The 15,752-nt window shown below is 40.9% G+C and overlaps 1 protein-coding gene across 1 annotated transcript in view; it reads right to left on the bottom strand.

The window, feature by feature from the left end:
• Positions 1-15,752, bottom strand: part of crocc (ciliary rootlet coiled-coil, rootletin) — a 172,407-nt gene that overhangs the window by 59,017 nt on the left and 97,638 nt on the right. Inside the window, exons 21-24 of the mRNA XM_084316245.1 lie at positions 15,053-15,232; positions 8,023-8,157; positions 3,815-3,958; positions 2,515-2,753 (exon numbers count right to left, since the gene is read on the bottom strand). Of these exons, the coding sequence (XP_084172371.1) occupies positions 2,515-2,753; positions 3,815-3,958; positions 8,023-8,157; positions 15,053-15,232 (698 nt within the window). The remainder of the gene's footprint in view (positions 1-2,514; positions 2,754-3,814; positions 3,959-8,022; positions 8,158-15,052; positions 15,233-15,752) is intronic.

Raw genomic sequence — 15,752 nt, 5'->3', positions numbered from 1 at the left:
TAACCATGAGCACAGACTCATTCCTTATGGCCTTCCGAAGATTCACATCACGGAAAGGAAAACCGTCTACATTATTGTCTGATCACGGGACAAACTTCAAAGGCGGAGAAAGAGAGCTGAGAGAGAGCTTCCAAGCTATGGGCCCAGAACTTAAGACCCACCTCGCTCCATCCCAGATTGACTTCCAGTTTAATCCCCCGAACGCACCTCACTTCGGTGGAACCTGGGAACGAGAAGTACGTTCCATCAAGACAGCCCTGTACGCCGTGCTTGGGGCCCAGACCGTGGCGGAAGAAGTCTTAATGACAGTCCTCACGGAGATCGAGGGAGTATTGAACTCAAAGCCCCTCGGTTACGTCTCAAGTGATGTAGCAGATGTCGACCCAGTCACCCCCAACACACTCTTGATGGGGCGGCTGGACCCCGCGCTACCCCAGACAATGTACAGGCCTGAAGAAGCGAACGGCCGAAGAATGTGGAGGTACAGTCAAGTATTGGCTGACAAGTTTTGGAACAGCTTCCTACTCCACTACCTACCGTCTCTACAGACCCGCCAGAAATGGGTAAAAGAGAGAGACAATTTGACAGAAGGAACAGTCGTCATGATTATCGACCAGTCACTACCCCGAGCTATGTGGCCGGCTGGCCGCGTAAGCAAAGTGATCACCGGTGCCGACGGAAAGGTCCGAGCAGCTGAAGTGCTCGTCCAAGGGCGGACCTACACCCGACCCGTGGCGAGGCTAATAGAACTGCCAAGGCTCCCCGATACCATCGATGACGACCATGACCCCATGACTTTGTGAATTGACTGACCCTCACAGCAGACATTGAGTAGTGGACAGTGCGGTTAATCTGTCTCTGCTTAGCTAATTAGGTGGGACTAATTAGGGGGCGGCTGTTACGAAGGATCAGATTAAACCGAGTATATATATTTATTTGTTGATATATATTGAATAGTATTTGTATATCGTTTGATATCCCTTGTATATTCCTTGTACATATACACGGAATATCCCTTTAGCCTACTATAGCCCATAATAGTTCATTCTCCTATTGGACAAAGGACCAGGCGCCAGGGGACCAGCCCCCGGAGTCAAGTTCAAAGTTACCGACAAGACATGTCTGTACTAGCCCCGGCCCTGCCCAGGGATACGGCGACAGAAATGAGAGTGGCACTATTTGTTCACCGTGCATATAAATATGGCGTAAGTGAATACAGAGGCACTTAGTCAGAAACTTAGTAACCAACGTGAAGCCTCACCCACGATACGACGTGCGGTGAAGTATGGCCTGTTTGGCCCCAGAATAGCATTGAGACCGCGTGCGAATTAATAACTGAATTGTCAGAGTTTGGCACTGTACCGTCGAGTGCGACGTATTTCTATTAAGTTAATAATAGTCTATTGTGTATGGTGCATCGTGCGGTTAGAGTTCTAAAGTGACCAGCATCTCCAACGCTTCCTCGTGTTAGCTAGATTCTTATCCAGGCTGGGCCGACCACATGGCGCTTTCATCCGAGGAGATCTAGGCGAGGACCGAATGGACATGTACACTGGATTACCTACCCGACGTCTGCATAGCCCTGTGCGGCTGGAATATATATTTGCTTTGGTACTGTGATTTGTGGAGCGGATAATCGCCGACGCCTGTGAGTGTTGGATTTACCCCCGAGGAGTCAAGGTCGAGTCGGCGCTCAGAGAGCCTGAGGCCGCCTAGCTTTCTTCACTGTGGAGCTACAGCCTACAAGAGAACCAAGCTGTATTCGTCTGCGGATCAAGAGTCTATCGCACTGTCTTCTGTACTCGAAGTCTCCCTAGATATCGTTGACCAGACGTTCTACTACCGACAGCTCTCCTACCCCCCCTGCCGGCTTACAACCGGGAGGACCCCTTCCAGTATATCCCGCTATATCATTAAGTGTACCATAGATATAATTCCCTAAGAGCCAGGTTGTATACTTGCCTCCTGCGTAACCAGATAATGGACATTCAGTGTTGATTTGCCTACGAATACTCATTTGCCTTACAAGTGCAATCAAATGTAATATAAGTATCATATGTACCTTTTGCTCCATTAAATACTTGATTAATACCTTTGACTGGAACCGATTTCATTGTGGGAAGTGTTCATCATATTCATATATTGTGTACTGTATGGCCAGTAGTTAAAGTACATAAAGCGGTAGTGGTTTAATGATACCATACTTATCAATACAGTCAGGGAATTGTACCCCTCAGTTACAAATAGATTCAACTGAAATAGATCAACTGGTTTGTAGTCTGAAATGTATCTTCTGATTTGATAATTAAGTCAGGAACACACGCACATGCACACAATGACTATCTAAGCATTTTTAAGTGTATTTAGGTCACAATTGCATTATTATACATTTGATTATTTCATTTGATTACAACTCGCCTCTTATTTGCCTACCAAGACGTCAGCAGTGACATAATGGAACGCTGTGGATGTCAGTGCTAGATCACGTGACCGAAGAGGAGAGCTCATATTTACCTGATTCTCTCACTTTCGGCGCTTCGTAGACTCTCCCTCAGCTGGACGTTGGATTGGCTCAGGGCGTCCCGCTCCTTGGTGACATCTCTGAGGGTCCGCCGTAGCTCCATCCCGTCCCTCCTGTAGCCCTCCCCTGTGTCCCGGGTCTGGTTGAGACGGCACTCCGTCTCCAGCGTGTCCCGCCTCACCTGGTCCCGGGTCTCTTCGCTGGCGGCGAGAGCGGCTCTGCACTGATCCAGCTGAGAGGGTGAAGAGCATTAGGAACATTTTGATTTGAAGATTAGGTATCAGAAAAAGAAAGTGCCATCAGAATGAATGGTCATTGCATTGATATAGCGCTTTTCTAGATACTCAAAAGCGCTTTACAATGTAGGGTGGAAATTGCCTCCTTCACCACCAATGGGCTCAATGGATGCAATACACTTATCGGATCGGGAAAGATCGGTATTGGTATACTCAAAATCACATGATCGGGAGCAAAAAAACGTGATCGGGACATCCCTAGTGACAGGGGCATTGTTGTTACTGCCAAGTCCAGAGGACAGACTGGTCCCTGCTGGACAACAATACCACTTTCTGACAGCAGGCTTGATCAGGGCTCAAAATGAAAATCTTCCGATCTACCCTTCAAAATAACTCTACCATTAAAGTAAAACACACAACAGAAAGATAATCAGATTTTTCTAACCCTACCCCTATTCCTTACTGACCAATGATATTGGTAGATCGGTGGAGTCCTTTCTCAGCACAATCCATGCTGTTCCTCATACTAGCTCTGGCTAGTTGGCCTCAAACTAATGCAAAGTCAATAGGGCCAAGCCCCCGTCTTGACTCTTGACCCTAGCTTACTGGAGATAACTCAAATCTACTTATGTGTGCACTGGAGTTTCAAGTTTAAAGTTTGTTTATTAGTTGTCACAATAAAATACATGTACTTTACGGTGGAATGCTTGGTTCTGTATGAGCACCTGAGAGTGTGCTTCATACAGTAAAAAAAAAAGTAAGTAAAACTTTTAGTAAAAGAGGAATATACAATACAATATACAATCTAAAGTACAGCCTAAGTACAATCTAAGTACAGTGAGTAAAAATGAGTAGATTTCAGTGAGCTTCAGTCACACTTTTCTTCAGTAATAACAACATGAAATAGGGCTACGGTTAGTTCATTTTTTCCCCCATCCACACAGTGATTTGTTCATCCACACAGTGATTTTACTGAACAATACAAATCATGATGAAAGCAGAGAAGGCCCTAAAAGCTTAAAGCTGATGACTTTCAACACTTGAGATGCTCCACTACCTCTTTGAGAGCGACCTCAGCGCGTGACTGCAGGTCGGTACAGGTCTCTCTCAGACTGTGCAGCTCTCGCTCCTGAACCGAGGCTGCGTCCTCCAGCTGCGAGCGCAGTTCTAGTAGCTCATTGGTCAGAGCCCCGACTGTAGTCTGCAGAGAGAAATTACGTTTCAATTAGTCGTCATTATGTTAGCATAGTCACAGGCTTGCTGCCTCAATATTGTCTTTTAACACATTGAGTGCCACGGACGCGTTTTGTCGTTAGTTCATGCCGACCTTTGAGTGCCCCCGACGCTATATAGCGTTTGTTTGTAGTTTTTTTTTTATTTTTATTATTGGCGATTTAAATTCATATTTCATCAATCGAGCCTCGGGTTAGTGCTGCAGAGTCTCTCTGAGCTCAATTGGGAAGATACCGCCCCCTATCGTCTCTCCCTGTGTAACTGCACCCCATTACTTTACACTGACAAAGGGGGGGTGGCCAGTTTCCTCATTTTACTTTTCCCTCAAGCCAACTGAAGAATCCATTGTGCTCGCCGGCCCGGAAAACGCATGGATTATGTATTTACAGTACCCAACACTCTAATCAATAAGCGTGATCGATATTTGGAATGGCGATCAGGAATTGGAATAATCTTTTTGGATAACATCTGATCTCAGGTAAGGAATTTATTTTACCAGTCTTAGGATAATCAGAGCTATTTTCACCTATATATAAGCGTTTGCCCTATGCGTGTGTGTGTGTGTGTGTGGCTGTGATCGCTGATGAGGAAATGAGAATAGATTTTTCAGCCCACCTCTATAGCGTGCATAAGTACACATATACTATCGATAATCTAGCGTTTATTTGAAAACTATTCATAAATAGGCCGAAAAATGACAACATGTTTGTGTATGCCAGAATATTCCAGTAAATGCCTTTTATCACGGAATCTTTATATTTTCCTTGAAAACGAGGGCTTTTCAAAATGCTATAAAACGGAAATGAACCGATTAAAAAACTATCCGTTTCGACAATGTTGACTGCAAACAAGTCATTGATAAGCGACAGGCAGATTAGACACATAGCCATAATTTAAGACAGAGATTATGCGTTCACAACGCTATCATTGAAGTGGGTGCTGGCATTTAACCATGCTTTACCATGTTAATGGCCGGCACTGAAAGTGTTAAAAGACACACTTTTGTAAACTTGCTTTTACTTCATTGTTGTTTTGGGATTGGCTTTTGTATCTTCTTTAACTTTTTATTAAAACTTTTTTTTTATTTGCATATATTTCTGAATTGTGTACAGTTTTGTGCACTTCTGTGATGATTATTATTGTTATTATTATATGATTGTAATTATTATTGTTACATTATTATTATTATTATTATTATTATTATTATTATTATTATTATTATTATTATTATTATTATTATTATTATTATTATTATTATTATTATTATTATTATTATTATTATTATTATTATTATAATAATGTAACCCTGTGCCCCCCACCTCTGGAATTCCCTACCACAAGACATCCGTGCAATAGACAACCTCCCCACCTTTGTTTCCCGTCTCAAAACACATCTGTTCATTCTGGCATATTCACTTTCATTTTAAGTTTATTATAACTGCTCCCCTATGTGTAACTCTGTAATAGTGTTTTTACTGTTTGTAATTGTATTTGTTTTTAACCCTGTATGGCGACCTTGGGTGCTTTGAAAGGTGCCTTTAAATAAAATGCATTATTATTATTGTAACGGATCCCCGTATTGAAAGTGGCTGGCAACTTACTGCTGGTAAAATCACTGTTTATTTAAATTTTTACATAGTATTACATTCATCTTTATAAACAATCAAAGTCCCACCGTAAGAGCTATGGCCTCATACGGGTCCATTAAACCTTTTTTGATTATCATATTTCCTAAATTTAACTGAACTGTCAAAAGCGCCAACGTAAACACGGTTGCCTCGCAACATGGGGACATGTTTTCAAAATAAAGGTCACATACACATACCGTTGTAGGCTTCTATCAATTCTTATAATAAAAGTCCTGGATATTCCTAAACATTAATTGACATAGATCTCTATCCCCCCCCCCCTGTTGGTTACTGGCAAAAATTACACTCCGCTGCATATACATTTATTTGGAACAACAAACCTCCATGAATAAAAAGATCCACTGCACAGAGAAATAAAGCCGACGGGGGTTTAGCCTTTCCAGACTTCAACTATTATTTTAAAGCGTTCTCTTTAAGACCACTGATCACCTGGTTTGATTCTCAAGCATCGGTATCCTGGAGACCATTAGAGGAGAACATAGTGGCACCACATAGACTGCAGGATATAGTGTACACCAACTTATCAATTAAGCAATGCAACATGAGATTTGGCCCTCTTATTACACATGTGATCCGGATATGGCGTGACACACAGAAAAAGTGTACTAACCACCATAAATGGCACAGTCATTCTCCCCTATTTAATAACAATTCACTCCTTATTGCACAACAACCTATCAGATTTCCTAGATGGGAAAAGAAAGGCATACACACATTGGGGGATATCTTCGATGACCATGGTTTCCGCAGTTATCAAGATATATTTAACAAATTTAACCTCACCAGTTCCACTAATTTTTTCTATTTACAATTAAGAGCAGCTTTGAAGGCTCATGGAGTCCCATTAAATATTCCACTTGAGCACCACAGATTTCACAAATTCTTTTATGACAAGGAGACATCGAGAGGCTTCGTCTCTGACTTTTATCGTCACTTACTTACGTCCTCATATGAGGTCCTTCCCCTAGACTCGGTTTGGGTCTTGGAAGTAGATTTTGATTGGGATGCAGTCTGGGCAAACGTTCGGCTATCATCACGCAACCCGGATCACCAACAGATTAATCTTAATTTTGTTCATAGGATTTACCTGACTCCTAGACGTTTGCACCTAATGGGTCTCAGACAAGACCCTCGATGCTCCTTGTGTTTAAACGGTGCTCTTGGTACATTTATGCATATTGGGAATGCCCTCCTGTTAAGATATTCTGGGAAAAAGTAACCACTCAATTATCAGAATTTGTATCTCTGACCATACCTACACTGCCTTCTGTATTGTTGTTGGGTGATGTTTCTCAGTTATCAACCTCTGTACATGTAAAGAGACTAATTTTGTCCGGTCTTACGGCTGCCAAAAAGTTGATAGCGTCACGCTGGATTCAACCGGATAAAAATGTGCCGGAAGGTATGGGTTCTTACCTATCTCGATGTGATTTATCTAGAGATATCTACTGCACGAATTTTAGGTGTTAATGAAGCCAGCATAGCAGTCTGGGTAGCTGTGGTGGAGAAGATAAAGGGAAGCATATAAACTTGTAATTTTCTGATGTTAAATCAAATAGTGGATGTATAGTCCAAGTGGGGGTCCTGAGGGGGGGTGGAGGGGGAGGGAAGGGGAAGGAAAGAGAGCGAGCAAGAGCACATGTATTGTATTTATTATTTTTATGTCTTTTAATCTACATTTATTTTGATTTAATTACTGGACTGTCATTATTGTTATTATTATTTCTGTCATTGTCCTGTGATTTATCATTATTATTACTGTTACTGTATTGTTTGTCTAGTTTCATGTTAAAAAAAAGAAAATAAAAAACATAGATCTCTATAAACCTCTATTGATCACGTTAGGCACACACTGAAACCAGTAACTACCCATAAAACTACCCATACTGTGACCTCTTTTTTTTACTTCTAATTTTACTATGTTTTTATTTCATACTTATCTTGTCTTGCACAGTCTCTGGAGCGCAACAGTAAGAAGCATTTTGTACAAAAGTATTCTGTACTTCTGTATGACAACTATTAAAGAAACTTGAACTTGAACTTGAAACTAAAAATAATAAACCTTTCATGGGGTTATTTACAATTAATATTTTATTATTATTATTACATTAGTTATTATTACATTATTGTTGTTATTATTATTATTACATTGTTGTTGTTATTATTACATTATTATTTTATTACATTACATTGTTATTATTATAATATTACATTATTATAATTATATTATTGTTTATTTATTATTATTATTAGTAGTAGTAGTAATAGTATTGCATTATTAGTATTATTATCATTAGTATTATCATCATGTGACTAGGACAGGGGCGAGGCCAACAACGAGAGAGTTCAGAGGTCAGACAACAGACTTAGTAGGTTCCATTACCCGTTCCTGTTCCTTGTAATGAGCTGCTTCTCTTGCCATCCTCTCTGCCTCCGAGGCTACAGTGGCCAGCTCAGTCTGCAGCATGGAGACCCTGTCTGACAGGGCTGCCTTCTCTGCCTCCTTCAGGGACAGAGACTGGGAATACAAGGAGAAAAAGGTCTGCTGATAAATGTATATCTATCACAGTATATATCCATATTCAACCTCATTCATCAATATCTATGTGTGTAAAAGTCTAAAGTTGATCAAATAGGCTATTGTGCCACAATTGAATGCAGAAACTCACTATAATAAAATTTTAAGTGGAAATCAGTGTATTAGGTTGATAGTGTATTAACTCATTCAGGGCCGAGGCCTTTCCCCATCTTGCTCTAGCTAGGCCAGGTTTCCATTACATGTTTTCACTGTGCGTCACCTTGTTTGTAGAGCTATATATCTATATTCTACCGTACTTTTCGCACTATAAGCCGCACCTGACTATAAGCCGCAGCAGCTAAATTGAATGATGTGTACATATATAAGCCGCACTGGACTATAAGCCGCATGTGTTTTAATGTTTAATTACCATATGTAAGGAGTGGAGCCTGCGGCTTAATTTGACTCAACGCGGGAAACCTCACCCGGCCCGGACACGGAAAGGATTGACAGATTGATTGCTCTTTCTCGATTCTGTGAGTGGTGGTGCATGGCCGTTCTTATATTGAGCTTTAAGTTCCCACCTCTACAGAGAATGACTCCCATTGGGACACAATACTGTCGGACAAATAACATTAACTCATTTACAAGTTGTATTAAGTTTAGCAAATAAGGGAACAGATAAATAACATTTCAATGCAGTAAAAAAAGCAATATTTCGATTTTCGGGTTTTGTCCAAATATAAGCCGCACCGTTATATAAGCCGCAGGGTCGAAAAATGGGGAAAAAAGCCGCGGCTTATAGTCCGAAAAGTACAGTATATATTTTTTGATCCACTTTTTCTCCTTATTTTTCTATTTTTCTCCCATCCCAATTTCGTGTTTCCAATTATCCCATCCTCTGTCATTTTTTTTTTTTTTTTTTTTTAATCTTTTCCCCCCTCCTTTTTCCTCCGATTTTCTCCCATAGTAGTCGTTATGCCAATTCCCAATCCCCTTCCTGGTCGCTGCGCACTTATCCCCCACAGTCGGTCTGGGAGAGTGGAGGCTATCACGTGCTTCCTCCGACACACGTCTAGCCAATCAACCGCTTCTTTTCACCTGGCAGCGCGGACTCTCACTGAGAGGGTGTAACGTGTGGAAGGATCACACTACCCCCGCTATTTCCTGTCTCTGCTGTGCAGGCGTCCCCCAACTGACCTGTAGGAGTCGCTGTCCACAACGTCCAGATTACCACCCATCGACTTCCACCCGCTGACTCTGCCAGTATGACGGCCGGCCCAAGCCGGAGGCAACGCCGACAGCCAGATTTGAACCCGGTGTCTCTTGCATTGGTGACGAGCGCAATGTCCGCTGCGCCACCCAGCCGCCTTATCTATATACTATCTTATAGCTATGGATACAATACTATGGTCGACAGTAACTATCTTCTGTCCAAGATGCAAAAAAGAATAAATCTTTTCATGAATACGTTCGCGCGGCATGCCGTGTTGAATATAAGTATAATTTCGGAATGATCCGGGCTAATTCCTGGAAGGCCGGCTACAGGGCACAACGTGAATTCTACTAAAAGCATTGGCGTTTCGTCCCTGGACACGCTACTATTTCCAAATCAAATGTATATAATAGGTATCATGTCTCATCATGAATGCATGAAAGGGGGGGGTCGTTTCTGATGCTTTCATTGCCAGTAACGTCATTCATTATTACCACAACACATGCCGATTAGCTGGATCGATATTGTTGGATCAAGCTGAAATTTACGTCAGATAGCCCTTACCTGTGGTCAGGGGTATTCCAAAAAGAATATTCCAATTGTTTGATCGCCATCTGGTCCATCTGATGTCCATCTGGTCCACGACATAATCCAGCACAACATATCCATCGATTGTCCCGAAAACAATTCAATGCGATCGAGTGAAGCCCTAGGCTTCCATGTACTAGAAAATTGCGCCCGGAGCGGTTTAAAAGTAACACCCGGTCTGGAACAGGGTTTACTGCACTCTCGATACTGCCTACTAGCAGGATCTGGCCGGTACTGCACCCTCGGTGTCCCAGTATGCCTTTTAACGGCAACATACGGGTCCGTGACATTGAATCGAATATTAAAATCGACATTAATTGACACATTAATTGCCAAGAACGAGTATACTCGAATATCGCAGTTGGGATCGTTATTTCGTTTATTCGCTATATCTATTCATAATTCATGTCTGCAGACCCTTCAGACCCTGTCTGAGCTGGCAGACGGTCAACACCGCCCTCTACTGCCTTGCGGAGCTATTGCACTACATTGGAAATGGGCTGGTGTGTTTTCTGAGGCAATCTGAGCCGTGGGGGCGGGTTTAAATACTCAGACGAGGCAGGCTTTTACAACGATGGCATGGGACACTAACCCCGCCCGCCCGTTCATGTGTAACGCTCGGTAATGTCGGGGACACGATCGCTGTGGATAACTGAAATGGTGATCAAATAATTGGATTCTTTTTTTTGCATTACATCAGAGACCAGGTAAGGACTCTATATATAAAACCATGCGTTGATCTGATTCTCCTGCGATCAAAGCTATCTGTGTGGACTCTGTGTGTGCTTTCTACCGTTGGCTGGGGGGGGGGGGGGGGGGGGGGGGGGCGCCCCGCTACGATGGCCATTTCATGTATGCACGAGGAGATATAATAATGATAATCTAGCATTGATTTCAGGATGATTAGATAATCAGCCGGAAAATTACAACGTGATGACTGGATTACACTAAAATGCCTTTTCCTCGTCTTTTCCTGGAATTACTCAAAATCACCCAAACCATACTCATTCAAAACGGTATAGAAACGGAAATGTATGGATGTAATGTGTGTTTTGTGCATGTTGACTGGAAGCAACTCACTGACAATCGACGGGTGTATTAGACCCATAGCTATAATATACGATATATTTTAAGCTAGGGCTTGGCGATTCTTGCTCAAATGTGAATCACGCTTTTTCTCTCTAAGAATTGAGATCACGATTCTCTCACGATTCTCTCACGATTCTTATTTTTTCAATAAAATCATTTAACGGTTCCCGGTCGCGGCTCACGGCGACGTGATGAAGTGACGTCATCAGTTTGTGCCTCTCTGTATCGAAAACTTTGTCCATTTCCGGGTTTTTTTCGGCGTGGCATTATGACGTGTCCTTGAAACTACACGCTACTTTTTATTTTGTCTTGATAAACCAATAAATGAATGAACCAGGATCATTTCAATTCGATGCTAAATAAACTTTTACGCACGCGTAAAATGTGCCAGATATCATTTTACATGCGTTACATTTTTATCAATATCTTGGTCATTTTTTTAGATAGAATGAAACAGAAAAGTTTGGGAGGAAGTGACGAAGGAGGCGGAAGTTTACTGCCAGAAAGCAAGAGTAGAAGAAGTCTCCATGTGCACGTAAAATCTGTCCAAAAGATAATTTCTGTGGGACAACACCGTTTTTTTTAGTAGTTATAGTTTATAGTTAGTAGTTCGACTTGTATAGCAGTAGTAGTAGTTGTAGTAGTAGCAGTAATAGTAGTAGTAGTAGTAGTAGAAGTAGTAGTAGTTGTAGTAGCAGTAGTAGTAGTAGTAGTATTAGTAGACTTTAGTAGTAGTAGTAGTTTGAGCTAACATGCGTCGAAGTCAGCGTGCTAGCAATGTGCCCATGTGGAGGTCCCTCTACGCTGGAGATCAAGACATGAGAGATCTATTTGGTGATGATACAGATGAAGAAGTATCTTCAGATGGTTCTGATCATGATGACGTTGATGATCCATCGTTTGTTGGTGATGGTGACGAAAGGTCCACTGATCATGACGACAATGAAAGGTAAAGACACTTATTTTGGACTTTGATTGCTTTTGTTTTTGTCAAACTTGTTGGGAAAGGCAAAGAAAGGCTTTCACATGATGAATGCACATGATAAGTGTACATGCTAAGTGTACATGATGAATGTACATGACAAGTGTACATGCTAAGTGTAAATGCTAAGTGTACATGATGAATGTACATTACAAGTGTACATGATGAATGTACATGTACATGACAAGTGTACATGATGAATGCACATGATAAGTGTACATGCTAAGTGTACATGATGAATGTACATGACAAGTGTACATGCTAAGTGTAAATGCTAAGTGTACATGATGAATGTACATGTACATGACAAGTGTACATGATGAATGTAAATGACAAGTGTACATTATAAATGTACATGATAAGTGTACATGGTGAATGTACATGATAAGTGTACATGGTAAGTGTGCATCAAGAGATTCCTTGTTGAATGTTGAAAATAATGTGCTTTTTATTGTTTTCTACAGTGAGGAGGAGGAAGGAGCAGAAGGAGCAGAAACTCTGCCTTCAACCAGTTCTGTGAGACATGGAAGGAGGGCACAAGACAGGTGAGAGACTTATTATTATTATTATTATTATTATTATTATTATTATTATTATTATTATTATTATTATTATTATTATTATTATTATTATTATTGCTTTTGTTTTAGTTATTACTCTGTTCATAAAAGTTGAAAATAATGTATTTTTACATGTCATTGTCTACACAGCAATGATTTGCCTGGGACATCTAGGGGGGCAGGGCGTGCCCAAGCCCGGTCCAGGTCAAGAAATGACCCAGACAGGTGAGAGACTTATTATGGATGTGTATTGCTTTTTTATTATTACTAGGTTTGCAGACGTTGTACGCAATATATACAGAATGGAATATTGAGTGTATATACAGTGTGTGTGTGTTGTATGAGCAGTCTCTCCTCCTGCTGGAACACAGTCTCTCCTCCACGCCTCAGTCATATGTGTACTGTATATGTATATTGAATATCCCACAATTGTGCGTTACCGTTTTGACAGGTGCAATATTTTTTTTTTGATACGCCTTAGGCATCCTGCACTCTATATGACTGCACTCTAGTCATATGTGTACTGTATATATGTATATTGAATATCCCACAATTTAATTATTTAATTATTTTTTACTTTTCTACTGTAAAACTTTTTTTTTAACTTTTTTTTGGAAGAAAAATTACTTTTACTGACTTTGTAAAAGAAAAAGCATACTGGTGATAATTTCCAGTTGAGAATCAAAATTTCGTCTGTGTTTATTACCTGTGTATGGAGAAAATAATGCTTTGTAAATTGAATTCTGATCTGTTCTCTCTTGTTTATGTAAATATACTACCTGAGGGTGCATATCCACTGTTTTATATCCTTGATTTGATATGTTTGCATTGGTTCATACTAAAAAGAACACATTTTCTAAATCCGATTTTGTGTTTTGTGTTGTACATTATGCAGTATACAGTATATACAGTATTATACAATATGAAAACTAACTGTCAGGTCATATATGTGAGGCTGTGCTGAAAAAAAGATACAAAACATACCATGGTAAAACATTTTAAAACATTTTAAAATGGAAATTATACAATTTAAATCAAAATTAGCCAAAACATTGAAATATCCCAGGACCCAGAAGGGTTAAAAAGTAAAGTAAAAAGTAAAAAAAAATAATATATATAATATATTTTTTTATGATTTTCTTTATATAATAAAAGAAATCGTCATAACTTAGAAATGAGATTGCATAGGTCTATGAATCGAGATCATGATTTTTTTTCGATTAATTGCCCAGCCCTATTTTAAGCACTCGCATATGTCGCAGTCTAAAACTATATCCATTGAATAAAGACCTGGCGCTGAAGGGGGATCAGCGCCCCCTGCTGCTGACGGTCAATGTGTTAACACATTCAGTGCCAGCTATTAGACGGGACACGCTGTAGCAATGCCAACGCTTCAAAAGATGAGAGTGTGTCACCTTGTTTGTAGAGCTAAATCTATATTCTATATTATAGCCATGGATACAATACTATGATCATTTGACAGTGACTTTCTTCCGGTCAAGAAGCAAAAAAGAGATAATTTTTCCATGCATACATTTGCACGTTATACCGTGGTGAATATAAGTATAATTTCAGAGTGGTCTGGGGTAATTCCCGAAAGGCTGAGTAATAGACTTATACGTCAATTCTATTATAAGTGTTGGCGTTTCTTGCCTGGACACGCTACTATTCCCAAATCAAATCTATATAGTAGGTATTATGTTTCATCATGAATGCATGAAAGGGGGGGGTGGTCGTTTCTGATCATTTGATTACCAGTTCGTATTGAACACTAAAAACGCTTATCAGCCCGATCGGTATAAAAGCATTGCACGATCAAGCAAAAATGTACATCAGATAGTCCTTACCTGTAATTGAGAGTATTCCAAAAATAATATTCCAATTGTTTGATCGCCATCTGGTACATCCGATGTCCATTTGGTCCACGGCATAACCCACCACAACATATGGATTGGGGATATTTGACACGCTTCAATGGAACCGGGAGATCCGCTCGACTGGCCCGACCCAGAAAACTGCGCCCGGTGACATTTGACCGTTGCACAGGCCAAGATATAAGGTTTCAAAGGGTGCTCGATACCGCCGTCTAGATGGACGCGATCTCAGACTCATTCCCTATGGTAACACCAAGGTCCCTGGATGAATAATGAATAAAAATATCGGGGAAAACTATCCAAAAACAACTTTTTACGTTTTTGGCACTCAACCGGCGGCGCCCAATAACGACTTTTTACGTTTTTTTGGGCACCGAAAGTGTTAACCGTTGGCGACCAATAACGTATATATAAACGTTGTTGGCTGTGAAAGAGTAAAAAAAAAAAACTCTCCATACAAGGTTTGTGTGTATTTTCTTTGATAAATTAGGCCTGTTGTCTCTGTGTTATGTGATACAGAGTACCCTGACGGCACGCAGTGTCTTTGTGTGGTCTCTCAGAGCCCTGTGGGACCCTAAATTCAGACCTGTTGTTTCTCTGTCTCTGCCTGCAGGAGACACTGGTCCCTGTCGTGTTGGAGACTCCTCACTTCGTCCCTCAGGTCCTCCTTGTCTCTCTGCTCTCGGAGCAGCTGCTCCTCTGCCTCCTGCTGGAGCCTCCTCAGAGCCGCCTCCTGCTCAGCCATCAGACTGCGGCGCAGGGCCTCCTGCGGGGAGAGAGAGCGAGAGCCGCGTCGGTCGTGAAATGTACTTGGTAAATAAATGGTAAATCGTGCATTTGATTTGATTGATTTGATTTTTATTTGGAAATTACAAACACATCATAAAAACAAATTATCATGACCTATTTGTATTCCTGAGGATATCACCTAAAAGCATTAATTAAAATACTTAGTTCCAAGGTGGTCCTCGATGGAAGACATAAAAACATAAAGACATAAAAAATGTAAAACATAAAAACACAGCACCTATAGCCTACTAGGAAGATCTAGAGTTTCAGTACCCCGTGTCTACTCTAGCCCTGGAAGCTGGTTTTCTGCCCTATGGCTTCTGAGCCTTTACCTTTGTTTTAAAAATGCTTTTGGTTTGACTTTGCTTGGTAGGCAGAGGTAGTTCATTCCAGAGTACTACACCTGTGTAAAAAAAGGAGCTTCTTGCTATCTTACTCTTAACACATTCCCGGCCATTCACGTGTATATATACGTGATTGGGAGCCAGCGCTTGACG

This window comes from Notolepis coatsorum (genome assembly GCF_963971535.1).
Source record: "Notolepis coatsorum genome assembly, chromosome: 6".
Classification (NCBI taxonomy): Eukaryota; Metazoa; Chordata; class Actinopteri; order Aulopiformes; family Paralepididae; genus Notolepis; species Notolepis coatsorum.
Note: the sequence above shows the minus strand (reverse complement) of the source record. Positions and strands in the feature narration are given on the sequence as shown.